This window comes from Echeneis naucrates, chromosome 15 (assembly GCF_900963305.1).
Source record: "Echeneis naucrates chromosome 15, fEcheNa1.1, whole genome shotgun sequence".
Classification (NCBI taxonomy): Eukaryota; Metazoa; Chordata; class Actinopteri; order Carangiformes; family Echeneidae; genus Echeneis; species Echeneis naucrates.
This window is the reverse complement of record NC_042525.1, coordinates 964,092-991,698: the sequence shown is the minus strand read 5'-3', so window position 1 is coordinate 991,698 and position 27,607 is coordinate 964,092. Positions and strand designations below refer to the sequence as shown.

Sequence of the window (27,607 nt, the reverse complement as noted above, 5' to 3'; positions counted from 1 at the left end):
TGCCTTCAGGGACCGTGCGACTTTACAGTTCTCCTAAACACAGCGCTGAAATATCCCCAAGAAATCCCGGTGACGGACCTTCCGTCGGTGTTTCCGGATGATGTCCAGCTTCCTCGCGGAATCATCATCAGTTGTAATTTTCCTTTCATTGTTTTAAGACGCTGTGAACACCTCTGGATTAAGTGTGCGGTTTTTCACGACACGTGAACGCAGCGCACCGGACAGGCTGGTCTTCCAGGACTGCGCATTGGCCGCGATCTGTGAATCTGGAGTCAGGACCGATCCCGGACCCGGTCCGCCAGTTTGTGTTTAGTTTTTGTTCAGTTGTTTTGTGGGGAAACACACCAGACGGTCCGTCTGAAGCGGAGGGAGCTCCTCCAGCCCCACAGCCGCGGAGAGCCGCTTCTTTCCAGGCTGTTTTCTACTTTGGCACCGTGCTGGACGGACCTGCCGGAGAGGGTGAGTGTGTCTGAACGGGTCCGGGGCTCGGAGCTCTTTCTGGGGCTGCCGCTGTGTGCCCCCCCGGCCCGGAGCTGATGGTGGAAGTCTGTTCTTTATCACCTTCTTCGCGTCTTTGTGCCGTTTTGTGCGTCCGCGCCGTTTCCTCCTCCTCTGAAGCGACTTAAACATGTTCAAAATGTAGACCCCGGTCCGGTAAACACCGGAGGGGTCCGTCCGGTCAGCGGACACCTTCTGCCGGTCTGTCCGCGGCACCGGAGCGGAGAGCGCGCCGTGGAGTTCCCGTTACGCACCATTATATCGTGTATCGCGCACATGACCCCAAACTGCGTTGGAAAAAGTCTCATTTTTTGCATCTTGTTTATATATAAAGATAATTTTTATTAAAACGATCTCCTCGTGTCCAACGTTTTAAAGAGTTAAAGGTTTTTTACAAATCGGCGCAAAAAAATTGAAGAAAGGAAAAATTCTGATCGTGAATTTTGAATAAAAATGAGTGGACCAACTCTTAACCTTTCCTTTTTCCCACCGACTCTTTTCTGAAACATCAATCCAGTTTGAAAGAATTTCCAGAGACCTGGTTTTCTTTGGTGTTGTTGCTGCTGTCAGATTATATAACCAGTCTTTAAACTCAACACAGCATCAGTGGCTGTCACATCCTCATCTGGTCCAGTGCAACACATCTGTGTGTGCAGTCTCAGTTTGAATACAGCTGAGGGGAAAGATTTTGTTTTGGAGAATGAATAATCACATTCTGTCATTGAATTTTTATAGTTTGTTGGTCAGCAACATCTTTTGATAGTTACAGAGTTGGAGAGACGATGTTCTGACTCATTTTCTCTGAGTTTGTGTTTTTCCCTCTGAAGTTTGGTTGGTTCGCTGTCTGACATCAGTGCATTATGATGATTATTATTTTTTAGCAGCTGTACTTTGTCTACGTGCTCGTCTGTTTTCTACACATGAAGGTTGTTGATATACTTTTTATTTATGATCATTTCACTTTTTATCATTTGGGGATTCAGAATAACCTTCATAAAGCGGTTCACACTTTAACTCTTCTTTTGCCTGAATATTACCGTTTAATACCATTTTAAAGCCACATTGAATTTTAGAGGATTTTTTTGCCTTGTTTTCCTGTCTCCATTTATGTGACAGCAATAATTAGTCACTATCCGTCATATTTGGACTTCACCTGTACATGAAAATAAAGGTCAAGCCAGCTGCTGACCTTTTTGAACAGACTGTTCTCTTCTCTGAGTGTCTCAAAGGTTCATTTTTTTGCTTTTGTATTCACATTTTCCTGAAATATGTGAGTACTTTGTGTGGGTATTCAGTTTGGCTGTCTTTCTTGGCCTGGCCTGAATGAATTGGCTGCCATCAAATGGCCGGAGGGGGGCTGCAGGAATTTTGTCAGATGGATTACACAAACAACCAGGCTTCTAATTTAGCAGCTAATCCAGATTAAGGTGCCATGGTTCGTCTGTGTTCCCGGCCCGGGGCTCAGACGCCACGGCCCGTCTGGCAGGCGGAATCAGCAGCAGCCCAGTGTCCTCTGCTCCGGGATGATGCGTTCAGTACCCTAAAATGAGGTCAGGGCCCTGAATCTGAAATCTTAACTTGCTTGTGGAATTTCCAGAAAAGGAAACTGTTGCTGTTTTTATGATTTCCTGAGACAAATACGGGACGAGTGGCTGAACTTTGAGTCATCAAAGATCAAACCTGGACTACTTCTACGCTGTCCATGGAAAGTCTGCAGGATGGAGCAGGTCGTGGAGCCTGCTTCACCCGGACCGAGAGGACTGGCCTCCACATACGTCCGATCTCACATAAAATCACTTCACAGATCACTGCAGGCCAAACTGTTCGACCTCAGAGACTGATGTCTGCATATCCCCGACACTAAACTCACACCTGCTGCTCATTTTAAATCAGATATCTCCTCTGTCTCTCTATATGATTCACTTTAATCCTGATAATGTATCGATGATAAAGGAAGGTGTATGAACTGGACCAACTCCCAAAGCTCCCTCTGGCAGGTGCTGGTTCCTCTGGTTCCTCCTGAGTTCGAAGCTTCAGGCTGGTGGTTCTGTTTTTTTCTGACCTTCTCCTTTTAATGCATTTGGCATTCAGTGTGGAGAATGTGACAGAGAGACTGAAAGACAGAGAGAGAGAGGGAGCGCTCTGAACTATAAATAGACAGTGGGAGAGCGGTTGTGATGATAGCATCACCACACAATAATCCCTCAGCAGGACTGGCGTTACTCCACTGCACTACAGCTCGCTTCAGCCCTGTAATCAGGGAGATCTGGGGGACCTGGGCCTCGGACCCTCTGCTCCGGTCCTCTGTGTGGAGATGCTGAGTTAATCCTGTTAATGTGGACCTCTGGCCAAAGCGGCCTGAGTTCAAAATAATCCTTTGAATGAATGTTGCAGTGTGCGTGGAGGCCGAGGTGCAGATTGGAGCTTTTGCTGCCATTTGTTGAATGTCATCCTGGACCCTCACTGAGTCTCCCGCCGTCTGTCGCTCGCCTGCCACATACAGCGCGGCAGCCGTGACGGGATTTTGTAGGCCAACCTGGACGATAGCCCCTCCCTGGATTGACTGTTTCTGATCCTGACGAGTTTTTATCGTTATCGAACACTTTAATGAATTCTGAAGCAAAAAGTTGTTTATAGACAGTAAACCAGCTGAACTGGGGTCACATGACAGAAAATGGAGAGATGACCATAAACCTGCCGTCTGTTATTCAGTAAATTAAAGTCTATGGGAAAATGTCCCCCCTCCCCTCCTTGATTTATAAGCTTTGATTTATAACGCTTTCCTAATTTTTTGAAACGATTCTCCTTTTTAAATGGCGGCAGAGTGGTTAGCGCTGTTAGCAAGGAGGTCCTGGTTCGGTTCCCGGCCTGGGGCCTCCACAGACGTCCTGTTTGGGTTCACTGGTGACTCTAAACTGTCCGTAGGTCTGAGTGGTTGTTGGTCTGTCCAGGGTGAGCTGGGATTGGCTCCAGAACCCCCCGTGACCCAGAAACAGATCAGAGGTGGAAGATGAACGAGATCAGAAATCAGTAAATGGATTAGGGGGCGGGGCTACTGTGTGATTGACAGACCGGTCCACTCAATCAGGAGAGACTACAGAGGAGGTCAGATGCACATATTGGTATGTTATATCATAGAAAGTAAGTAGCTCATGTAATCCTGGTAAATCTAAAGAAAATCCTTTCTGTCATGACGGTTCCTCCTTCAGCAGTGTTTTGTTTTGCGACTGTTGATTTGTGACTAATTTGTATCTAATCTAATCTAATGAGGGTGTTTTCATGAAAATGAGATTTACAGTCCATGTTGTGTCTTACACACTTACAGGAACACAAAAATCTTATCTGCAGTGTTTGAAGGGAGTGTAAATAAACCATCACAATAGGAAATTTAGTGTGTGTGTGGCAGTGCCTTCACTTTGAGTGTTCACATCGCTCCACCCCTTCAGGCGATGACCTCCTTTTCATTATTCACACAGCAGCACCTTTTCTTGCTTCGTTCCTTCTCTCTCATATAAAGATTTGGGTTTTTTTGTGACATTTTCATGCATGAGGCCAAATGTGTGATGATGTCTGTGCTTGAATTTAAAATGTGGAAAGCATGAATGTTGGTCTTTTGTATCTGTAACATTCAGAAATTGGTTGAAAGGCAGATACTGACGGCAGGAACGAATAACAATCAGTGATAATGTATTAGAATAATTACATTTTAGCAAAATATGCCACAATTAGCCACAAAAGTTCAACAAGGTTCACCAACTGCTAGATTTTCTGGGAGCTTTGAAGCATGTACAACTTTTTTTTGTTGTATGATCAGAAGTATTTTTATTTTTATTATTATAATACACCTGCAACAGGATCAAATATCATTTAGCATTTAACAGTATTTAAACAGATGCTGCAAAGATGAGCAGCATGACCTCAGTATGAACATCACACATCACAGCATCTTTATATTTCGTATCTAATGTAATTAGATACAAAATTAAATTAAAGTATTGTTAACAACAAAGTATTGTGTCGTATTCAGAGATCTGCAGGAGACAAAACTGAACATGCATCGGCCCGCACACACACAGAGACGTATGAACGAGGGGATCGGATGTCAGAGGAGCAAAGACAACCTCCTAACAGGAGCCTGAGGATCCAAGAATTAATAATGAATAAGGCTGCGTTCAAGAGAAGACAGACAGATAGATGGATAGATTGATTGATTGATTGATGTTCTGGGGCTCTCAGCTACATTTCATGGTCATCCTCACAGACACAGTGATGATCTAGCCCTCCCTCCTCACACAGACACCTTTTCCTCCATGCGTGTGTGCGACAGGGAGAATATGTCCGACAGAACGCTGCAGCTTTGCAGATCAGATCTGACCAACGTGCCGATAAACGGAAACGCTGCGTTAGCCTAACGGATTTTAGCAGCTTTAGCCAAGTGTCTGTGATGATGTATTCATTTTCAGAGCAGAGATTAAGAAGGATTCATCTTTGATCAGGTCTCTTGGCTGCACCGCTCACTAATTCAAAGGATGCTGAGGAGAAATTGAAGAAATGATGTGATGAACGTATCAATAAGTAATCATCCCAAAGATCACATCTCCACAGCATCCCGTTGTTTCATCCATCAACTGTATGAGATGTGTGAATGGATGGCTGAGAGGAGAAGATTATTCATTTTGCCCTGTGCTTCACCTCATTCTGCAGAGAAACTTCGTCTCATTTTGAACAAACTCATTATGTGTGAATTGAAAGAATCTGTTCGGGACAGTCCGAGCACTGACTCGCAGAAATATATTAAAGCCTGTAGGAAAAAATCCAGCCGCTGCAAACTGTGAATGAGTGAGCGAGCTGATATTGTGTTATTTGGCTTCGCCGCCTGTGTGATTATGGCCTAATGATTATATACTTTGTTGTACGTTGCTGTGTCAGCTTGGCCGCCATTCAAGCGGCTGATATGTGTGTCAGTGGTGCAGATGACTGTTTTGGTCTCCGACTGGACCGTTAAATGTTCAGCCCCATAATTTGGGCTCACACATGCACATCAGGCACAAAACAGGTGAATTTCTGCTCCAGCAGGATTCAGGTTTGGTTCTGAGGAAGAAAAGCGACTGTGGGGCGTCCCAGAGAGGTCCTGAAAGAATTCATATGAATTCAAATTCAAATATCATCAAGCTGAAGTTGTTGTTTCAAACAACAAAATCCCAAAAATCCGCCTGTACTTTAGGGCCTTTTGTGGTTATCTCCTCAGGCTTTTAAATCCACTGATATGAAATGAAGTGAAAGAAGCGAATCGCTGGTTGACACATGCAGCCTGCAAAAAGGAGGAGAGAGGAAGTATCACAGATAATGTTTTCAACCAGCAGGTTTATATCATCGAACACAGAGAGAGCCACTTTAACTCTGTTTAATTGAATCCTCATTGATCAGACCGACAGGAGAAACATTTCTGTAGTTTATTTGTCAGAGATTGTAGAATTTGGGCTGCAAATGAGCAACACAAACAATCAAAATGTTGTGTGTGCATGGAAAGCTGAAGCCAGTCCTCCTGATTCTCAGCTCTTCTTCGGCAGAGTTTTCTGCTCAACAGTTAACCAGGGCTGCTTCCTGCCAGTTGGGTCCAGGTTTAGATCCGTGTTGATCTGGTTTAATGTGCTGTAGACCGCTCAGGGTATTGACCCGAGTCCACCACCAGAACCTCTGCACCATAACCTGTGCACACATGAGCATCAGAACTGGACCAGGGAGACTCGGAAGAAGGAGGTCTGGTCTGATGGGAAGAAGAAAAGCTGGAGGAGGCAGCATGTCCTGCTGGACTTAAAGGATCTGCTAACGTTTGGTCTGGATACCTCAGCTCAGCTTCAGAGGTCTAGAGGAGTCCAGTCCAGACCCCTGGGCAGGTGGTCCTGATCTGGTGGGAGTGAACTGGACTACAGGCTGAAAAGGAATCGAACCAGGCGGCTCTGGACTGGACTCAGATTCAGATCCCTGGTTCCCTAATTTTCCAGCTCCAGAAGCCGTTCACATCCTCAGGTTTTCCATGTTGTGTTGTTTCCAGAAAATCTCATTGCATTTCACTTTGTGTTTGTTTGTTCGGGCGGTTTGGGCTGAAAGAACTCGGAGGCGAAGCGTTTTTCTTTCAGGTTTGGTTTGGCCCACAATCACTGTGCCGAAGGAGAAAGTTAAACTAAATATTTAGTCGTCCGGTTTGCTTTTTCCTGCAGTCACTGCCCCATTTTCCCCCTCACATTTTACAAAGAGGAATTTTATTTTGTTGCACAATAGCTGCTCTATTTCACTCTTCATGCTAAAGCTGAGCAGTAAAGTGAGCCACTACTTCTGTGACGTTGCAGCCACCAATGAAAACGAGATAAATAAACGATGAAACACATCGATTTGAATCGATCAGTGTAGAATTAAAGTGTGTGCATCACAGAAATATGAGCTTTTATTTTGTCACCTTTTTGGGGACGACGACGACACCAATGATGAAGGTTGTGAGTTGATCTTTAGCTGAGAGCTGAGGGAAAGTGCATTTGACTTTTTATGCTCTTTAAAGAAACAGAGCTCGGCGTCACATTTGAATTCCTGCTCCATCTTTGTCCAGCCGCCCACAGACTCCTCCTGGTTGACGACCTTTGACCCCCGCCCTGCCGAAGCTGGGCCTGGTGTTGGTCTGGTGTTCGCACACAGCTGATGCTCCATTCAGCCTCTTGTTTCGTGTCCTGGTGGGTTCACAGATGTAACCCCCCCACAGCTGTCACATCTCCAGTGTTTCTGTTGGGGGGGACTGTTGGGTGAACAGAAGAGATCCCAGCCTTTCTCTGGTACTGATATGACGCGGTGTCCGAAGGCCCGACTGGGCTGAGCCGTCCGGCTCTTCATTCATCCAGCTTCTTCCTCTGATCTGTTTCCGGGTCACGGGGCCGGGTTCCAGGACCCAGCTCACCCTGGACAGGTCTCCAGTCCATCGCAGAGACTGACAGAGACCAACAACCGCTCACACTTTAATTCTGTTCTTCTTGGGGGGGCTGAAGGCTTCAGATTCACTAAGTAGCAGTTAGTGTTTGATAAGTTCATTAACAGCACATTTATTTGTTAAGACTTCATGCACCACTTAAGCAAATTATAAACTTAAATGAAAGAGCCTGAAGGAAATTTATTGTAGCTGATATATGTTACTGAATAAAAGCGGGGGGGGGGGGGGTCCAAAACAAACCAGAAGAAGCAGAGAGAGGGGGAGTAAACAGAAGAGTGATAATATATAGGACAGGGCCCATAATGGGGGGGGGCTTTAAGTGCTCATGTGATGGTTCAGGTTTGCTGAGCTGTGATTCACCACAGGCCACTTGAACTGAAGATAACAATTGAACTCTGTTGTGTGTCTGTGTTGCTGTGTTGCACTGTTCATGTATGTTTGTGACTGAAACAAACAGAGCATTGACTCCACCCGCTTTGTGTTGACTTCTCCTTTTTGGACCAACACATGTTTTTCTGTTTTCCCCCAAAATATGTTTTGTGTGTGTGTGTGTGTGTGGAGGCGGTGGGGGGTGGGGACAAAGGGCTGGGTGTCTGCAGAGGGTGCTGGGGAGGGGAGAAGGGGATGATGGGTGATGGGTGGGAGTCTGCAGGGGACGGCTGGCTGTGTTTATGAATGTGAGTTGAAGGGGTGGGGGGCAAGGTGGGGGCATGGGTGTGTGCGTCTTTGTGTGTGTGTGTGTGTCTGGGCATTCATCTGCATATGTGTGTGCATGTGTAGAAGAACATGCATGTACTCATCTGCTGGTGAACCTGACTCTGTGTGTGCGTGTGTGTGCGTGCGTGTGTGCGTGCATAGCTTGCCTGTTTTCAGACTTGTGTGTGTTCTTTTGTTTTGCTCTGGGTTGCTGGGTGATGGGACCAGCTGGGAGGGCTGAAGCCATTCACTTCCCTTCTGCTACCCTGAAGGCAGCCAGCAGGGAGGGAGGAAAGGAGGGAGGGGGTCGGAAGGATAAAAAAAAAGAGAAAAGCAAGGCGTGTGTGTGTGATGGGGGTGGGGGTGGGGGTGGGGGTGGGGGGTATCACTAATCTCTCATGGCAAAGTGACGGAGCGAAGGCAATCAGGCAAAAGTGAAAGAAAGTGACAGAAGCAGCAAAGAACTGAGGAAGTTTTGAAGGCAGCTCAAAGTGAATGAAGGGATTCATGGAGGGAGGTGGAGGTGGAGGTGGAGGTGGGGGGGCCATCGTGATAGAGCAGCGGAGCTGACTCAGCCAGTCTGGTCTGCCGTAGGAGGGCAGGAGAGCAGCTAACAGATTACTGCTGTAATCAGATTACTGTTTTATTCTCAGATTAAAGGAGAGAACTGATGGAAACCGTTCGATCTGATTGTAGAATGCAGTCAGGATTCAGTTAGCTGCTGTTAGCCACCTGAAGGCTACAACAACAACAGCTAATACAATGAAATGAGATGAAATCTGGAAGTAACATCCTGTTTTTCAGGTGTTTCATCAAATATGAGAACAGGCAGCAAAAACCCAGTTTTATTTAACATAAAGCTGCATTTTCTGAGATTTGTTCTGCTGTATTGGTGATTTTCTGACCTTTGGCCTCATTCCTTGGCTGAATCCCTGATAGAGAGCAGCAGCAGAGGACTTCTGTCCGTCTGTGGACATCGTGGTCAGATGGAGGGAAGGTTTTTTAAAATGGAAGAAGGAAGAAAGATGGATAAGCAGCTGAAGCTTTGTTGCTCAGCTGCTGCTCTCTAAAGCCGCTTCCTTGTGCTGTGACTTGTGAGTCGACCCGGTTTCTCTGGAAGATTAATGGCCTTCCTGTTTTCAGCTACAGTGTCTCTCCGCAGTTTTCACTGCAGCTCCGTCCAACTTGAAGTGCTCTTAAAGAAACGCTGCTATTGTTAATGGCCGAACTGTGCAGGTTTCTATTTCTACTAAAAGTGATTACTATGATTTCTCTTTCTGCTGCTTTGACACCTTTTCTGCTGAAAATGCCACAACGATCGAATCACCCAAAACTGTTTTGGTTTTAACATTCTGACAGAATCAGGAAACAGGAATGTTTGTGAAGTTCAGATTTAGTTGTTGCTGCTGGAACATGTAGTCTCTGATGTGATGCTGTTGACTGAACTATTAATGAGTTTAATGCGTTTGTTAGCCCGAAGCCACAAAACACAACAACTACGACTCAACTCAGTCAGGGCAGCTCGAGGAACACCACTTTAAACAGGAGATTTTAACCCTTTCACTACACACATCACAGAAGCTTTAGAGCAACAACCCCCGGAGTCTTCTGACAAATCAGCCTCGTGTGCAAACCACAACAACAACAAAACAAAGATGTGAGGTAAATTCTCCGTCGTTTGTGTCGGTACATGAACTGCTGCCTGGTGGTGAGATGGTGCGTCGTCCTGCTGGAGAGTGTCACTCTCACCAGTTTGCAGTGGATGGGTAGACGCACACACGCACACACACACACACACACACACACACACACACACACATTAAAGGTTACCATAAAACCTTACATCGTTCTGAGCCAGAAGCCATTAAAACACACAGAACTGAGAGTGTGTGTGTGTGTGTGTGTGTGATGGTGTCTCCGCTCAGTTAAACTACGTCACACACGCCTAAACTTTTTAACGCCCTCTTAGTTTGTGCTTCAGATTCTTGTTCTTGCAGTTCGTGCCGTGATCGACATGTCAGTTATGACTCGAGAAAAGAGACAGACAGACAGACAGAGCGAGAGAGAACAACAACTTCTTTCCTGTAAGTCACCTGACACTGGAGGCGTCACACAGCCATGAGTAAACACACCTCCCTCCCACTCGGTCGCTCGCCCGTCTGTGTTCTCAGTCAAGGTCTTCTTCTTACGAGATGAAAAGTTTGCTTTGGAGCTCCCCAACTGTTTTCTATTAACAGACCTGTCTTCCTAAATTCTCTGTCGTTGGGGGGGCGGGGCTTCAGTTTGGGAAACCATGATATCAAAGATAAGGCAGGTGTCATTTCTTCATATAATCACAGTTATAATCCGAAATAACAGATATTTTTAATGGGACTCCCTTTTAGAGGAAAATAGACCAGAAAGGAGGGGAGGGGTTAGGGGCGGGGCTACGGTGTCACTGAAAGACCTTACCACCCAATCAGAACAGAGGACAGAGCAGGTCAGATCCACCTTTTCCTTCAAAGATGGCCGACAAACAATTTACAAAGTGGCGGCTTCAGTCCATGAGCTCCCAAACGGACAGGCGACGTTGCTTTATCTAAATCTCCTTCATCGTTTCACAATTTAGTCTGACGCTGTATCCCCGAATGACCTGGCCTGTGTTTGGGGGGGGGGCTGATAAAGAGACAAAGACAGAAAAAGAAAAGGAGGAGGGAGAGAGAATGGGAAGGAAAGCAGATGGGTGATTTCGGGGTGGAGCCCCCCCCCCATGTTGGGCTGTCCCACCCATCTCGTGTTATTAATATTCTCTGGTTCTCTTCACACACGGCTCCAAGTCTTCTAGTTTTTCTTTGTTTTTAGGACAAATTTGTTTAGTTGTAGGTTGTTGTTGTTTTTTTGTTGTTTTTTTTTGGGAGGGGGGGGGGTCGCTGCTTAAAGGGGTCATATTGTAGGATCTGATCCTCTCTTCTGTTTGGCTATAGTGTGACATCACAAAGTCCCAGAAGTCCTGCCCTGGCTTGTTTTAAGGTTCAGTTTCTGAATTCAGGCTGATCCGTCCAATTTGAAACTGATCAGATCTGATCAGTCCGACTCTCTGACTCCTTCTGTGTGTTCATCGGTCCATTCTCATCCTCCATCTTTGATAGTGACATCTAGAATCATGTCTCTACATCTGAAGCTCCTATTGGCTCCGGTGGGTGCTGTCACAGCCAATCAGAGGCCAAGCTGTCAGTCATTCTGCTTTCACAGTTTTTATCTAGAGAATAAGGAAACATCCAGTGTGTGTTTTTAGTTGGTTCTTGTTCTCAGAGCTTCTGTCTTTATTGAGTCACAGATGGAATTAGCTGAAGTTGAGCTGATTCTGAAACGAGAATATTTGGTGACATTCTTTATAAAGAATGAAGAAAAACAAGGTTTGAATAAACAGAAAAGCCTTAATGGTGGACTCTAGAACCTGGACCTGCTTTATAATCAAAGACTTGGACGTTTACCTTTAGACTGTCTGGTCCTTTAAATCCTTCAAAGAATCAATAACATACTGTTATTGAGACAATACAACGGAGGACATCATCAATATATTTGTCACGTCAACAAACCTGATGAGTAACATACAGAGGTGCATACGAATCACTTATCATGTATGTGCGTGTGTGTGTGTGTGTGTGTGTTTGTGTCATTATTGCACTTGTATGCTCGTGTGTCTGGTGAATTTATAGACCTCCATGATATAAAAATGCACCGTGTGTTGTCACAGCGAGTATAAATGGAACATGACGGTTGGAAAACTAATTCTGGTGACAGTCGTAAACCTGCCAGTTACCACCCAACGGTGCAACACCACCACGGATGGGGGCAACATGTAACTTCCTGCCCCGGGTGATGAGTTAGACCGCTGAACTCATCATTAGTCAGGTTCATAATGATGGTAACACACACGCAAACACAACCTGATTCATGCACTGACGGTCGTAGTCACACATGACATAACCACAACTGCACAAAGCCTTTTCTGGTATATGCTGTTTTTGTGTTGTTGTAGCTGCTGTTAACATTTTATAACACAAGCTGGGAAATGGCTGTGTATCATATATTTTATAGTTTGAACACATAACTTCTTGACCTTTATACTTTCGCGATTCCATTTTGGCGGAGCCAGTCAAGTCGCTGAACTGAAAACGAATTAAATAAATGAAATAAATGGAGAGAATGGAGGGAAAAGGAGACACTGAGACAAAGGCAGGGGCCGAAGAAAAGTAGGAGAAGACGAGGAACAGGCAGATTTTACAGAGAGAGCTAAATAAAAGAAGCGTGAAGGAGAAATAAATAAAGATAGATGAAAGGAGGGAGGGATGTTGTGGGTGCAGCTCTCCAGTCGGTGTTGCTATGGCCTGGCCCTCCCTGCTCACTGAGCCATTTCCTGTTTTTGACCTGAAATCTTTATTTAGAGCCATCCCTCCTCGCCGCTCGGCATTCATGAGTCAACTCAGAGTCCAGAGAGATGAACGCAGGGCTAAAGTCATACATCCATTCACCTCCGAGGAGACGAACGAGTCCGTCCATCCGTCCTCCAGCTGAGCCTCCGTTCAGTCCAAACTGTCTGCAGGGTCCTGGTGTGCCGGGAATCCCCGCCTCACAGAATAACACAACATGCCTGTCTTTTATTGTTTGATCAGCAGTTTCCATAAACTCTGCTCTGCTGTCTTTACTCAGCCTGAGCTGTAATATTGAGTCATTTTACGAAAAGAGGTCACACACTAATGGGAGTTTTTGTGTCGTGTAACTTTCAGCCAACGATGACACACACAACGCTCACACGGTTTCTTTGGCTGCCAGGAATCAGCCGTCGGCTTTTGAGTGGCCATTTTTTAGACCTCCAGTTTGTGATTGGTGCATCAGCCATCTTGGTTTTGTAAAACTAGAAGGAACCACATTCGGAGGAGAAACCAGTTTTCTGGGTCTAATGAGATGAGAGTCGACGGTACAAATATCCTGAATGAATTACAGGAGCCTATTTCCACGTCAGTGCTAAAGCTAAGCTAAGCTTTGGTGGAGAAGGTGGAGCTGAGGAGGAGTGAGGGGTTTAATTAACCAGCTCTGGACTTTATCCTGATTGGATGGGACAGCCTCTCAATAACATCTCGTATTGAAGACTGTAAACTAGAGACTGAGACCATAAACTGATCAGGAAAACGTTTACTGAGGAGGAGGGGGGACATTTTCCCATAGACTTCAATTAAATCTCACTTCTTTTCACAAGCAGTGCAGATCCCCTGATGGCCAGTAGATAGAATGAAGGTTTAGAGCTCAGAACCAGGCCTTCACAGCGGTGTCCTCTGGTCCAGGATGGAGGACAGGACAAAGATGGAGCTCTTAGTGGCAGCCGGTCCGGAAACGGTCCACCTGTATTGTGTCTGCGGTCAAATCAGTGCACAAGTGGGCGAGTGTGCAGCAGGGGGGGCGGCCGGGGGCACAAACGGCCCAAGGTGCCCATTTTCTGCCCCCGGGATGCTCCACTGGTGTCTTTGTCTGCAGACTCGGCCGGGTTTTTGTTTGAGTTTACTGGACATCGAGTTCGCCATCTGCAGCTGGGCATCAGTGAGCAGCCGAAACGGCACCACCAGGCCGCCGCTCGCCACGCTGTGATGTCATACAAGGCAGGAAGTAGGGGAGTAGCAGTTTTCTAGTTTCCCAGCGCAGGTCAGCAGCTGATACCAAAAACAGTCTCACCTACTTTGAGACATTAAAAGTCAAAATGATAAAAGTATTAAAGGTTTGTTTAAAGTACTGAGTCGAAATGACGTCATGACACAGAAACATCATGTAATTCATTAATCTGGTGATTCTGAAGAGCGTGCGTGTGTGTGTGTGTGTGTGTGTGTGTGTGGGTGTGTGTGTGTGTGTGTGTCTGTGTGGGCGGGGCCAACTTGACGCCACCTCTCGGGGCAGCTGCTCGGTTTCAGCTTCTCCTGCTGCCTTCACGTTCCCCTCGTAAACTCTCCAGCCACAACAAAATGGAGCCTCCGTGTCTCGGCTGTAATCGAGCCGCTGAATAAATAGTAATAACAAAGATAATGATAATAATGATAATAATAATAATAATAATAAACCCGTCAGGCCTCTGGAGGGAGAATCCTGGATGACGACCAAATGAACCAAAAACGCTTTTGTGTGTCTGTGAATATAAATAGGACTTCTTTACGCACTGTTGTCACAGTTATAACAAATATTATAGTAAAGTGCCGTCAAGTTAGGGTTGATATTTATATTTCTAACTATATAAAACGAATGAAATGGCGCGTGTCGGATAATTAAACTTGGATTTGCGGACGGAAGCGCACGTGCGGTCTCCCTATGGAGGCGGCTCCGTCCGGCGGTCCGTGAAGGCAGCAGCGGGGGCAGTTTCTCCTCCTATCAGCGCCATTGTGTCCCAGAGACTCCGGCGGCTCGGACGGTTCGGGTTTCTGTGGCGGAGGGGCCGTTTAAACCCCCCCCATGTTTCTGTGTCACACTCCGGCGGACCTGGACTCGGTAAGACCCGGATTCTGTTCTTCATCTGAATGTAGAAGTGAGGGGGGGGGGCTGAGGGCCGGGGAGGCAGGAGGACGGGGGGGTAACCTATTTCTGTGAATAATAGACCGGAGGCTGCTGCCGGATCAGAGCCGCTCCGGGTCCGGAGGTCCGGAGGTCCGGAGGTCCGGAGGGGAAAAGTTTTCATGTTGAATCTTATTTTAGCTCCGAGGTGTCGGATCCGGGTCTCCGTCGATCCGGTTTCGGTCTCGGCCGATAAACTCAGCTGGCCCCCGGAGCTCCGGAGCTCCGGAGCGGCCGGCACTTCAGCTTCACCCCTCCGAGAAAAGTCCGCAACTTTTTTAAAAATTTCCTATTTGAATAAAATAAATCAGGACTTCCAACACTGTGACCCCCCCTCAAAAAACAAACCCACATCAGACCAGATCGTGTTGGATAAGTTCACAAAATAAACTCCAGGCTTCTTGAAATGAACCCGAATTCAACCCGAATCAGTAAAAAACTGTCATATAAGAGGAACTTCCAATTTACGTGAAGGCAACACAAAGTGTGTCACGGTTGTTGTGTAGTTGTGTGAAGCGTTGTGTAGTCCGGACACTCAGAGGTGCTGGACTCTGGGGGGATCCGGGCTCGTGCAGCCATTGTGAGTGGAGGGGCCTCCGTTTCATAACAGCACCCCCCCCCCCCAAAGGACAGAACCTCCTCTTCCAGTGTGAAACCCCCCAAAGGACAGAACCTCCTCTTCCAGTGTGACCCCCCCAAAGAACAGACCCTCCTCTTCCAGTGTGACCCCCCCAAAGAACAGAACCTCCTCTTCCAGTGTGACCCCCCCCCACAGACTGGATGTGGGTCACAGTCTGGACCAGCACCTTCAGCATCGAAGATCCAGACCAGAAACCTGATGTGATGCAGAGTTACACAACTGCCTGAAGTGTAGATGAGCAGATGAGCCACAGCGTGTGTGTGTGGGGGGGGGCTCAGACATCAGGGGGGGTTGTTTTTTCCCATTTGAATGAATTTATTTGGAGGATCTGTTTCTGAAGAGAGACGCAGCAGCCGAGGCTTCAGTTCCAACTTCCTCTTTTCACTTCACTGCCAAGTCTCTCTGATTTGGTTCTGGAGCCTCCAGATTCAGGAAGAGTTTTTTGGGGGGGGGGGGGGGGGGGGGTCTACACCACACCTTGGTCTTCTTCAGTAAGGGCCCTTCATTTGAGGCGACCTGCAGTTGTGATGTGTCGGGCTCCTGCTGCAGGAGAAGGATTAGACTTAAGTCATAAAGGTGCAGCCTGCAGGAAGAATGATGACACTTGCAGCTCTGGAGCCAGTGCTGCCGTAATGAGGCGGACGCCGGCGTGCAGCGCTGCATGCTGCAGCAGTGAGGCAGATACTGCAGAAATGAGGTGCATGTGGCCGTCGGGCCGTGTGGACTGGAGGCTCCTGGAGCTGCTCGGGTTTCCTCGATGGAAAGAGCAGATCGCTCAGCTGCATGTGGACACGTCTGCTTCTTCTGCTGCCTTTTATTTATAGATCTTAATGTGTGTGTGAATACACTGATTTCCAGAAATTTGAGATGCACGAACACTTTTGTGTGTTCCTGAACGGTTTTAAGGTTACGTTTTCATGATCAGCATGTTTAACCCCACGTGGTCCATGTTTGAACCCTCAGACACACCTGCTTTAATTACAGCCGCGTCAGGAATCCTAATTTAAGGATTACATAACTAGTGCTCCAGTTTATTCTTTTTCTTATTAACTACAACCTCCCAGCAGATGAACGCCTTCTGCCTCCTCTCCATCGATGCTCTGCTCACAATGAGTGTGAGCTGAGTCTCCCTCCGTTCACACGCAGACGTAAATCAGACACAACAGTCTGTTCATTCAAATCCACAAAACCACAACTGCTGTCAGAAAATGTATTTCATACTTAAACGGTCAAGAAAAGGAGGTTCAGACTTTCAGGCCCTGCAGCGAACCAGGATGTCCTGGTCCTGACCCTGGTCTTGGTCTTGGTTCTGGACCTGGTCCTGGTCCTGGCTCTGGTGCTGGTGCTGGTCCTGGCCCTGGCCCTGGTCTTGTTCTTGGTCCTGGTGCTAGTCCTGGCCCTGATCTTGGTCTTGGTCTTGGTCCTGGTCCTGGTGCTGATCTTGGTCCTGGTCCTGGTCCTGGTGCTGGTGCTGGTCCTGGTCCTGGTTGCTCTCTTCATGAACAGAACATTAAATGTGGGAGCTGAGGGGTTTTGTAACCAGGTCTGTCATTATATAAGGGATGTGTAGTGAATTCTGTGTCTGATACTGAACTGACCTTTGTCATGTGAGTGTTTATGATCACTACAAGGGAACACACACACACACACACACACACACACACACACACACACACACACACACACACACACAGAGTTTCCAGCTGCCTGATTGGCTTATTTCTTCTGGTCTGGACTCTCCTCTCTCTTGTTGTTTGTTCCAAAAGAATTTGAAAATAGAAGCGTTTGCAGGATGAGATTATCTGCTTTCAGCTCAATTCTGGATTATTTGATGGCAGTCTGAATCACGATGTTGCTCATTTTCCTCTTCACGTTGAGACATTGAAAGTTGGACTTGGACTTGAAGCTCCTTAGAATAAGGGGCTCCTTTTGAATGATTTAAAAGAAACCTTGATTTGTTTGGTTGATGTTTATCGGGGTCACCTCCCAGTTTCAGCCTGCTGGATTGGGACACACATCCTGTCAAGGACATTTTCTTTTCTTTAGCAACATAAAAAACAACAACAGTTTGCGAGGTTGTCTATGATGATTTTCACTGTTAAAGTTCGGTTGCAGCATTTTTAATGCATGTGTGCTGAAATATGTTGCACAGTCAGAATTGAATTTGTGAGTCGACGGGACTGAACCGGAGTCACGGCAGCAGCAGCAGAAACATTAGTAGCAGCTGTCGTCATCGTGTAACTGTATCTGAAGTTGTGTGTGGAAGCGTAGCTGCTGCTGAGCGTAGTGGATCTGGTCAGGCGAGCACTACAACTCATTTCTTCCTCTGGGTTTTGTCTGGAATGTGTTTACTAGCTCTTCATTGTGTGTGTGTGTGTGTGAGAGATAGACACACACACACACACACACACACACAGCTGAGTTTGACAATGTCGTCCTCGTGTGCAGAGCTGGATGTATTACACAAAGCAGAGACTGAGGAAGCACAAGTCAGCCACTGTACACGAGTGTGTGGTGAACGAGGCGCACAGTGGTGTGTGTGGCGGTCTACCTGCAGCAGCGTGGTGTATAGTGTGTGTGTGTGTGTGTCCATACTGTGTGAATTCAGAGAACCTGAAATAGCTCGATGTGGAGGTGAGGGGGAGGGGTGGATGTGCAGCTCAGGCATGGAAACCAGCGTATCCGGTTACAGGATCATAATATCACTGCAGAGTCCATCCTGTAGCACTGCACTGTCACACAACACAACACAACACAACACAACACACACACTCACTCACTACAGCCAGCTCTTGGAACAGTATGATCAGCCCACATGATGTGTGTTTGCAGGCTAACACACACTTGACCTCACCTGTAAATGTGTAAAACCTGCAAATTGTTGTTGATCATTTTCAGTCTCTGCTGCCCCCCCACAAAGACACCACCATTCATTTTTCACGCAGTCTTATCTAATCCTCATCAACTGTCGTTACCCCCCCAAATGAATGAAAACACTTCCTGATCTTGAGCTCATGAGCAGCTGATTCCCTGCTTCGTATCGGGACAGTCGGTGATAATTTAGGCCAGAGAATCTTTCCACCTGACGTTTCCGATCTGATCCATCAATTCTGCATCTGCTTTGTTTTTCTGTTTCACATTTTGGAGCCGTTTTCGGTGAATCTCTGCTAATGGAGCAAACGTCTTGTTGATTACACATATTGATAAAAGTAATGGGCAGATATTGGAACTCTCTCAGCCTCTGATGTGATTGATTGTAGCCTTATTTTGAAAGGGCTCACAGCAGATGTTAGCAGAACCACAACTTTCGCTTGTTTTTGCACCGACTGAACACTTTCTGCGCATTTTACAGCTTGAACTACCAAAACTGCATCTGTGGTGAAGTCCCGAAGTGTGAGGAGCAGCAGTGGCCTTCAGAGCTGCAGCTCAGGAGGCTTTTTTCTACATGAACCTTCTGGAGAGGACAGTTTAAGACTCCTCTTTGTGAGACCGTTAACAGCAGCACGTTGAGTCACAGTGACCTTGAGTTGAAGACTGTGGCTCCATTTTGGAGCGCAGCGCTCCACTCTCATCTATTATCCTTTTTCTTCTTCTTCTTCTGGTGTTTTGGTGTCTAGACGTGGCTCGCAGGATCTGGGACAAGTCCAGGTCTGTGAACTTTGACAGGGAGGAGGAGGGGCTGAAAAAGAGGTAAAAGAAAGTGAAGAAGAGAAGAGGTGGAGGAGAAGGAAAGGGAAGAGGAGGATAATGAAGTGGAATGTGAGGGGTGGGGCACCTCTGGTATGTTAGCCCTGCACTGTGTGTGTCTGTGTGTGTGTTTGTGTGTCTAAACACTCTGCCATGAGTCAGTGAGTCAGACATGCGCAGCTGCTCCGGCTCTCAATCACACACCCGAAAACTGCTTTGAAACTAACTCCGTTTCTTCTCCTTCATTCTCTGTTTCTGTCTCTCTCCGATTCGCCATTTTCCTCCAGGCGCCGCTCGCTGCTGCAGCCGACGCACAAACTCACACATGATCTGAATTCACAGACACACATATGCGTTGTATTTAGTTTTATAGGTGCCAAAATAAAAAGTCGGGAGCTTCGTGTTCTGATTTCTGATTTTTTGTCTGTCAATCAAACGTGCTTCTTCCTTGGTTGTGATGCTTGAACTGCTGTGAGGACAGTCAGAATCATGAACAGTTTAATTGGCTTATTTCCTTCTGAGGGACTGAAACAGGAAGTCTGTTTGAATATTTTTCTTCTCCTCATTTCATTTTATCAAAGAATGAGGCCTGGATTTTCTTTTGGTCGTCTTTATGTGGTGTCGGCTTTTTTATGACGCACCTTTCAGGGCACAGTCCTCCTCAGGGATGAATTTGGTTTTTGTCTAAAGAGCCAAGACTTCCTGCGGCCACCAAACAGTTTTTTTTTTATGAAACAATTTGATTCAGTATTTTGGGACTTTCGTGTCTTTATTTCAGACAGTAATTGGCAGAGAGGCCAACAGGAAACAGATTCTGTGATTCTGGATTCGAACCCGGGACGCAGGTCACCACCAGCACCGCCTCATTTAGTGTTTTGACTTCATTTATTCATCAGGTCTGTTTGTTTTAAAGAGAACAACTTGTAAGAAAAAATGTATTTAAGATCAAAAACATGTTGAGCTAAAGTTTCTTTTGCGTTTCCTGAACAGTAAATTATAGTTTAAGGCGTGTTTTAAAAAATAAAAACGGTGCTGCAGAGGAACGGTGCTCCTGGTTGGTTTAAGCTGGGCCTGCTTTTAGTTCGCAGCCATCACCTGTCTGCAGCTCTTCGCCCTCCGACCATCACTGAGGGGCCAGTTTGAAGAAGAGAGTTTGAATCCGTTGCTCAAAAGCAGCTCAGCAGAAGGAGGAGACGGAGCTGTCGGTTCTCCTCCCACCTCCTGCAGACCAATCTCTCACCTACTTCCTCCTCTTCCTTCCTGCCGCCCCAGCACACTCCCCCTCCCTCCTCCTCCCCCATCCCATTCTTTGTCATCTCTTTGGGTGAATTCCCAGCTGACTCTGTTTGTCATGGCAACCAACCAGTCGTGGTGACTGGGCCTGCAGCTCACACTTCCTGTGTGTGTGTGTGTGTGTGTGTGTAGTCACGCATGCGCAGTGTGTGTGTGTGTGTGTGTGTGTGTGTGTGTGTGTAGACAGCGACTGGCTGCATGAGCCTGTCAGCCTGGATTAGAGTCAAACACACTGCAGCGATTCTTTCTGCTTCCTTCTTTCTTCGCAGAGCCAATAATGACACAATCAGACAGTTTGATCGGATGATTGATTAAATCTGTTTAATGACTGGAGCATGTGTGCCCTGTGACTCTCTCTCTTTTCTCTCCTACTGTATGTCTCTCGCCCCCCCCCCCCCCCCACCCCTCCATAACTCAATGTGCTATTCTAATATGGCGGGAGAAGGGAGGGGGGTTGGGCTTTAGATCTGGCCTATGATCCTGTGGTACAGCAGGGAATGCTGCTGTTACATAACTGTGTGTGTGTGTGTGTACAGTATGTTGTGTTGAGCCTCCCTTTGCAGCTGCTCTCGGTTTCTGTATGTTTTTTTAAATCCCCTGTTGCACTAAGCTTGTTGCGTTTAAGCAGCTTCTTGAATTAAGCCGCCGGGTTTGAGTCTGAAAACTTCCGCGGTGCTGCTGGATTTTATCAAACCACACAAACCACAACAGTCCGCCGTCAGGGATCAAATCCCACCACTTTACAGAATCTATTAAAAACATGGTTAATTAATGAGCAGGATAAATTTATTAGCCACGTTCAGTGCATCGTCTCCTCCCCCTCCACCATCAGCTGGTCTGTCGGGCTTTCACTGCTCTGTGACGGTTTCAGCTGTACAACAAACAAAACACATCTGTGGAACTTTGTGCGTTCAGCGTTCAGCTTAGTTTTTATTGAGAAAATAAGGAAACATTCATGGTTTGTACTTCTTTTCTCATCTACTGTCCCCCATGACAGTGAATCAGCTGAGCTTTATTCTAAATGTTTTTTAAAAATGGAAAAACCAAGCACACAGATCCTTCAAGTGGTCCTGAGAGAGTTAATATCTCAGATTTAAACTTTTAGTCGGATTAATGATGATGTGAGTGTTCCATCTCAGATGAATCAGATCGATCACGTCATGAACAGTTTCTTTGTTTAGATGCTTATTTTTAAAAGTTGAGCTGTTCCTAAGTGCTAGCTGTTAGCGTTAGCCTGCTAGCAGCTGGAAGGGGAAACAGGAAGTTGGCGTCTGATTGGTTGTGACGTCATTTGTAAACATCTGAGGGGAAAGAAAATCAGCAGACAAACACTTAGCTGCTCCCTGTCCGTCTGAAGAATTGAAATGTGTCCCTTTGAGCTCGGGGGACAGTCTGAGACATTCCTGTCCTCTCACTGTCTCTGTCGTTGTGTCTTCCAGATATATGTTCGGTAAAGGTGCGAAGCGGAAGCGGGACGAGGATGAAGAGGGGCTGGAAGGCAAAACGCTGGAGGCGTCGGTGGCGGGAGGGGGACCGGGCCTCGGCCCCGAGGGCCTGTCCAAGGTGTCGTACACGCTGCAGCGGCAGACCATCTTCAACATCTCCCTGATGAAGCTGTACAGCCAGCGGCCGCTCGGCGAGCCCAGCCTGGAGCGCCGCGTCCTCATCAACAACATGCTGCGGCGCATCCAGGACGAACTGAAGCAGGAAGGCTCTGTGCGGCCGCTCCTCCTCCCGCCGTCACCACCGCCCGACGACCCCATGGACGAGGGCTTCCGTGAGGCGCCTCCCTCCTTCGGCGTTTTGTCGGCGACAGCGACAGCGCAGCTGATGCCGGTGATCGCTCCGCCGCCTTCGCCCCACCCAATGGTGCCTCCTAACTGCCAGGCGCTGCCGCAGGCCTGCCCCGGCCGTGCGGAGGCCTGCCTCGCCCCCCTGGAGGCCTGCCTCACCCCGGCCTCTCTGCTGGAGGACGACGGTGGAGATACGACCTTTTGTGCTCCATCCCCGCCCACCCCTCCTCTGTCGCCGCCCCCGGCGCAGCCTCCCCCCTCACTTTCCACCCTTCAGGGTCTGGGGCCCCCCCGGGTCCCTGGGCCTGCGTCGTCCAGCGACGGGTTCCCCTCCACTCTGAGTGACATGGAGCTGGGTCCTCCCACAGCCATAACAAGGACAGCAGCAGCTAACACGATGACCGTGACTACCTCCCCAGCGCCCACGCCACTCGCCCGGCCCCCCCAGTTAGCGCCCCTCTCCCCCCCACCTTCCAGCCCCTCCAGAGACTGCAGGACCACGGGTGCTAAACCGGAGGCAGCTGGCGTCTTGCTAGCAGAAGGTCGCTGCGGTGAGATCCGGCTGATGGACCCGCCCCCCCCTGGTGGCTTGGTAGACATTTGCCCCTGCCCATCTTCCCCCCCCTCCTCCGCCTCCCCCGCCTCCCCCTCGGGCTTTCTCTCAGACTTGGCCCTAGACGATGTCCTGTTCGCTGACATCGACACGTCCATGTATGACTTTGACCCCTGTACGACGGCGGGGGCCGCGGGCGTGACGGCAGGCGGCGGCCTCGCCAAACTGTCGCCAGTGGTGACGACAGACGACCTCCTCAAATCGTTGGCGTCGCCGTACAGCGGCTCCGCCCCCCAGGTTTCAGCCAATCAGCCTTTTAAAATGGACCTGACGGAACTGGACCACATCATGGAGGTCTTGGTGGGGTCGTGAGTTGCGGACAAAACTCCTCAAACACACAAACGGACTTCAATCCACAGACTGGAACAAAAACTTGGGATCAGTTGGGCGGGGGGTTCCTGGTTGTTGTTTTTATGTTTTGCTTTGTTTTGTTTGTTTTGTTTGTTTTTTTACTTTCTTCAGAGGTCGGTAATTGTAAACATCAATGGTGATGTCAATTAGTACTACTATGACAACTACTACTACTACACAACACTGTGCATGCACTGTGCTCGCCTTTCCGATTATGGAAATGAAGTAACTGGGAAACAAGGACAAAATGTTTGTTTGTATTTCTACACTTGTGAGAAAGTCGGTCGACTCCGTTCATTCCCCGACTCTAATTTAAACCTAACCCTGGTTCTCATCTTTAACCTGAATTTAAGCCTTAACCCTGAAGACAAACTGTACGTAGAAAACACACAAATGATCCTCCTTCTGGAGGATTGTGTTCTTGTTTTAGGTGACGACTTCACAGGTAAAGAAATACAAACATAACATGACACACAGACACACACATTGACACAAACACATACATGCACACACACAATTCATGGCTTTTAGCAGATGAGTGCCTTTCAAGATGACCACTTATTCAATTCCTGTTTTTTACAGTATTTCTTTTCTTTCTAGTCCTTTTCACTTTAACAGCCTAGCGAGGTCACTCCTCCATGTTTTTTTTTTTTTTTATTTATTGTATTAAAACTATAATTAAGTAAGGTAATTTCTCATGATCAAATAATTATTTAATCTTTATCTTATTGCAGATGCTATGTTTTATTTGTTAAGCGAGCATAAAAAGGTTTTTCCAGAAATGTGTTGTTTTAGCAGTGTGCTACGTTACATATTAGCTCGGCTATATAATATTGCTTTGGGAATCTAAAACACATCACCTGGTTGTTTGTTAAAACTCTTTTGGTAAAAGGAGAAGTCTGTTCTCGTTTCACATCGTGTCTCTGAATTCGGTTCAGTTCCTTCCCCTCCTGGTTGGCAGGCAGATCTAACTGTGCTGGATGCTGTTTTACATGAACTCGTACGGTGAGTTGTTGTGCTTCGGCTACGGCAGAATTCAAATGAGCTGCCCCCACAGGAACGCTGGATGTGTTTACATTGGAAGTGGCGTCAGCGCCAGCAACAACTCCTGCCTCCCAGTCAGATGTAGATGATCTGAAAAGTCCTGAAAAGTCGCTGTGGCGTCAGTGTGACTCTGAAAAAATGTTCTTTTCTAAAAGCCTTATTTCTGTTTGGTTTCCTGCAGAATTAGCACCTTTGGGTGACAGTAGAACTCACAGTATTACACCCGTCCGAGTCGGCCCCAAAGTTCCCACATTGTTAGCAAAAAGGAAAAATCTGTCCCACTAATAACCTGAAAGTGTGTTTCTTCCCCCAACACAGGCCAGCCCGCATGATTTTGATAAAAAAAAAAAAGACAAGTGCATTACGTAAGATGAGAAATCCTGAAGTCTGCATGTTTTTCTAAATCCCATCTGAAAAGGATTTCTCATTATACCAGTCAAACGCTTTTATATTCAGTCAAAGTTCACAGTAAATCCCCCCAAATTCATAAATCTGGCTGCTGATGCTCCAGCTGGAAAAAATGGAGGAGCTGGACTGAAAGCTGCTGCACCACCTGCACCGATTTCCAGCCACATCAACAAGAAAATGCAGTTTCTCGATCACAAGCTTCAAAACACCTTTTGTTTGTGTAATTGGATTTTAACCAAACTCTCTTTAAAGGAGAGATTCTCTCCTTCACTGCGTCGCCTGTTTTAATGTCCCGACGCCAAACAGTGCAAAATGGTTTTATTTATACTTGAAGCTGCATTCTTTGATATTTTCTGGCCAGAGTCCGCATTATCTCCTTTTTGCTCTGTTCTGGTCTCCAACACCTCCTGAAGGAAACACTGACTCTGTTCATCAGCTAATCGCTAACTAACCGCCGATTCGTGGGCCAGAAAACCACGACGAGGTGCTAAAAGAAACTAAAACAGAGTGAAGAGGAAGTGAAAGTTTGGTGACATTTAACACTTTTTACATTGTGCATAAAATCTGATGTCAATGACATTTGAAATATGAAAGAGTGCAGCTTTAATGCTCCCTTTAACTCTTCCTCCTCTCGTCATCCGTATCATCTACATTTGTCTGGTTGTTCACAGCAATACAAGGAAAACGCCACAACGATCCGGATGTGGAAAGTACCGATGCCAAAAGGTGTTGGAAACGACTTAAGGTGGACTTTCCCTCCAGACGTAGTTCAGCAACAACTCATAAACACCTCTGTGTCTACCGGGACAGCCTTCTGTGGTGTAAACTGTGTTAGCGACTTTTCTATCAAAGATGGCGCTCAGCCGTTTTTAACGGGACAGAACGACCTGCGCTGCCGTCTCACTGCGCCCGCCAACAGCAGTGAGACCAGAGAGACTTCAAGTCCTGTTCCAATGGATGCTCGTCGATTTCCCAGGGTGCATTTCACCTCCAATATTATGGAAACAAAGTGAGAGCGGACTGTGAGCCGAGCAGATAGCACCAACTAATACTGTTTGTAGACGACTGCGTCTTGTTTCTTTCACTATGTTTGAATTTTGGAGTGCGTGTTTTTTTTTTTTTTTGTCAATGAAGTTATTTATTCATATTGGATTTTTTTTCTTCTCTGTGTAAATATATTTATTTTGGATGTGAAATGAACATTTGGATTGTAAATGCGTGTACAGAATGTGTGGTAGGAATGTACTTCAGATAGGAATGTATCTGAGTGGAATAATGGGTGGAAGCCATTTTTTATATTCACAAGTAGTTATGTTCTGTTTTTGTTTGTTTGTTTGATGCTACATTATTGATTTTTGTGGGTCAGCGGCCACGTTTTTCACCTTTTATACTCGTTTGTTCATCATTTTCCAGTTGAAGGCGAACAGTTCATGCAGCAATACTCAAAAACCCGTCTCCAACCTTCAGATGTCAAGACTCCAAAGCCTGTCATAGACGCTTCAATGCCAAAAGTAATGTACATAGTCTGAACAACATTCGAGCTCCTGAGACTTTTTTGATCAGTGTTTGTTACCGAATCTGTTTTAGCGCTGTCTGAGCGAGTCGAGGCTGATTTCCTCTACGAAGGCTGTATTTTACACAGACCTAAGAGCTGTGCCTTTTTCTATGCAATAGAACACAGAGAGAGAAATTATCAGCTGATCACTGTATTGGGATCCAAATGTGGACTGTAGATAAAATATATATATATATCTATATATGTGTGTATATATGTATGCATTTATATATATATACACACATATATATGAGGTAAATGGACAGCTGTCTATGAATTTGAAACAGTCTTACTTTTGTAGTTTTATATATATATATATATAAATATATATATATATATACAATAAACTGTAAAAAGAGAAAATGTCTGTGTCTTGCGTTTCACTTTTTATTCATATTTATACATTTATTTTTTAAATATTCATATTTATAGAAGTATCTGAGGGCAGATCACTTTGTGCTTTTAATAACTGACGCTGAAATAGATTTTTTTTTGGAAGGTATTAATGCATATTTTAAAGGTCTTAATCTAAACCTGTTAAAATCAACTGTTTGGAAAAATCATCTTGACATTGAAGGTTCATTCTGGGACTTGAAAGTAATTTTAGGTGATTATCAGGTGAGCGTCAGTAACTTTGGAATCACAGTCCATAATAATAATAACTGAGGAAAGCCGTGGCTAAATCTTGGCTTGAAATGATGTAAAAATATAAAAACTATTGCATCAATAGATATCATGAAGAATGTTATTTAATATTTTAGTCCTGGCGACAACAAATCCATCACACAGAATAAATCACAGCCTGATCCTTCCAACCTTAAAAGACTTTCAGCCAAATCTCATCCCAAAGGACAAGAACAGAGTTATAAACAAAATCAAACACGTGTTTTAACCTTCAGCTTGGATTTGTGTGCATCCATATTTTTTCTTGTTATAAATTAGATGGCTCAGATAATGTTTTCAGTCTCTCATGTAACCAGGTAAAACATCAGTGAAACGATTGTCCGTTCAATTTGAATACACAATCACAATTGTCAGCTGTGGAAATAAACACACTTATTAGTGTGTGTACTGTTCATTCAAACCCGAGCTGTCACAAGGTGTGAGTATTGTTTGGGTTTGTTACCAAACAGACATCAGACGATTCCGATTGTTCTCCCAACACGATGATTTCTACCAGAAACGTGTGAAATCGTCAGTTTGTGTTTGGGGCTCTTCGGTTTTGAGGCCTCCGAAGGGCCATTTTTAAAAAGGAAACAGCAGGTTGATGTCTGTCTCACATAAACCAAAATAAAACTTTAAATCCAGGCAGCTAATCCTTCCGTAAAACCTGACTGTTTTCGAATTGTCTGTTTTAAACTGTAAACCTGCAGGACGTTTTTGGATGCTGGTTTATTTTCTGGTGACTCTCATCGCACCAGGTCAGATGGAGCAGACTTCTCCGGCTGTTCTTCATTAGAAAGCTCAGGCTGTCTTTGGC

The 27,607-nt window shown here is 46.2% G+C and overlaps 1 protein-coding gene across 2 annotated transcripts; it reads left to right on the top strand.

Annotated features, from left to right (window-relative positions):
* Positions 1-182: 182 nt before the first annotated feature.
* sertad2b (SERTA domain containing 2b) lies at positions 183-24,573 on the top strand. 2 transcript variants are annotated; one of them, XM_029521901.1, is made up of 2 exons: positions 183-459; positions 21,803-24,573. In XM_029521901.1, the coding sequence occupies exon 2, from the start codon at positions 21,807-21,809 to the stop codon at positions 23,079-23,081; it is 1,275 nt and encodes a 424-aa protein (XP_029377761.1). In that variant the 5' UTR covers positions 183-459; positions 21,803-21,806; the 3' UTR covers positions 23,082-24,573. The 2 variants fall into 2 exon arrangements, with proteins under 2 accessions (XP_029377761.1, XP_029377760.1); XM_029521900.1 differs by lacking the exon at positions 183-459 and adding an exon at positions 14,584-14,680.
* The last annotated feature ends 3,034 nt before the right edge of the window (positions 24,574-27,607 follow it).

Coding starts and splice junctions, on each gene's coding strand:
- sertad2b (XM_029521901.1), top strand. CDS start 21,807: ATGTTCGGTAAAGGTGCGAAGCGGAAGCGGGACGAGGATGAAGAGGGG.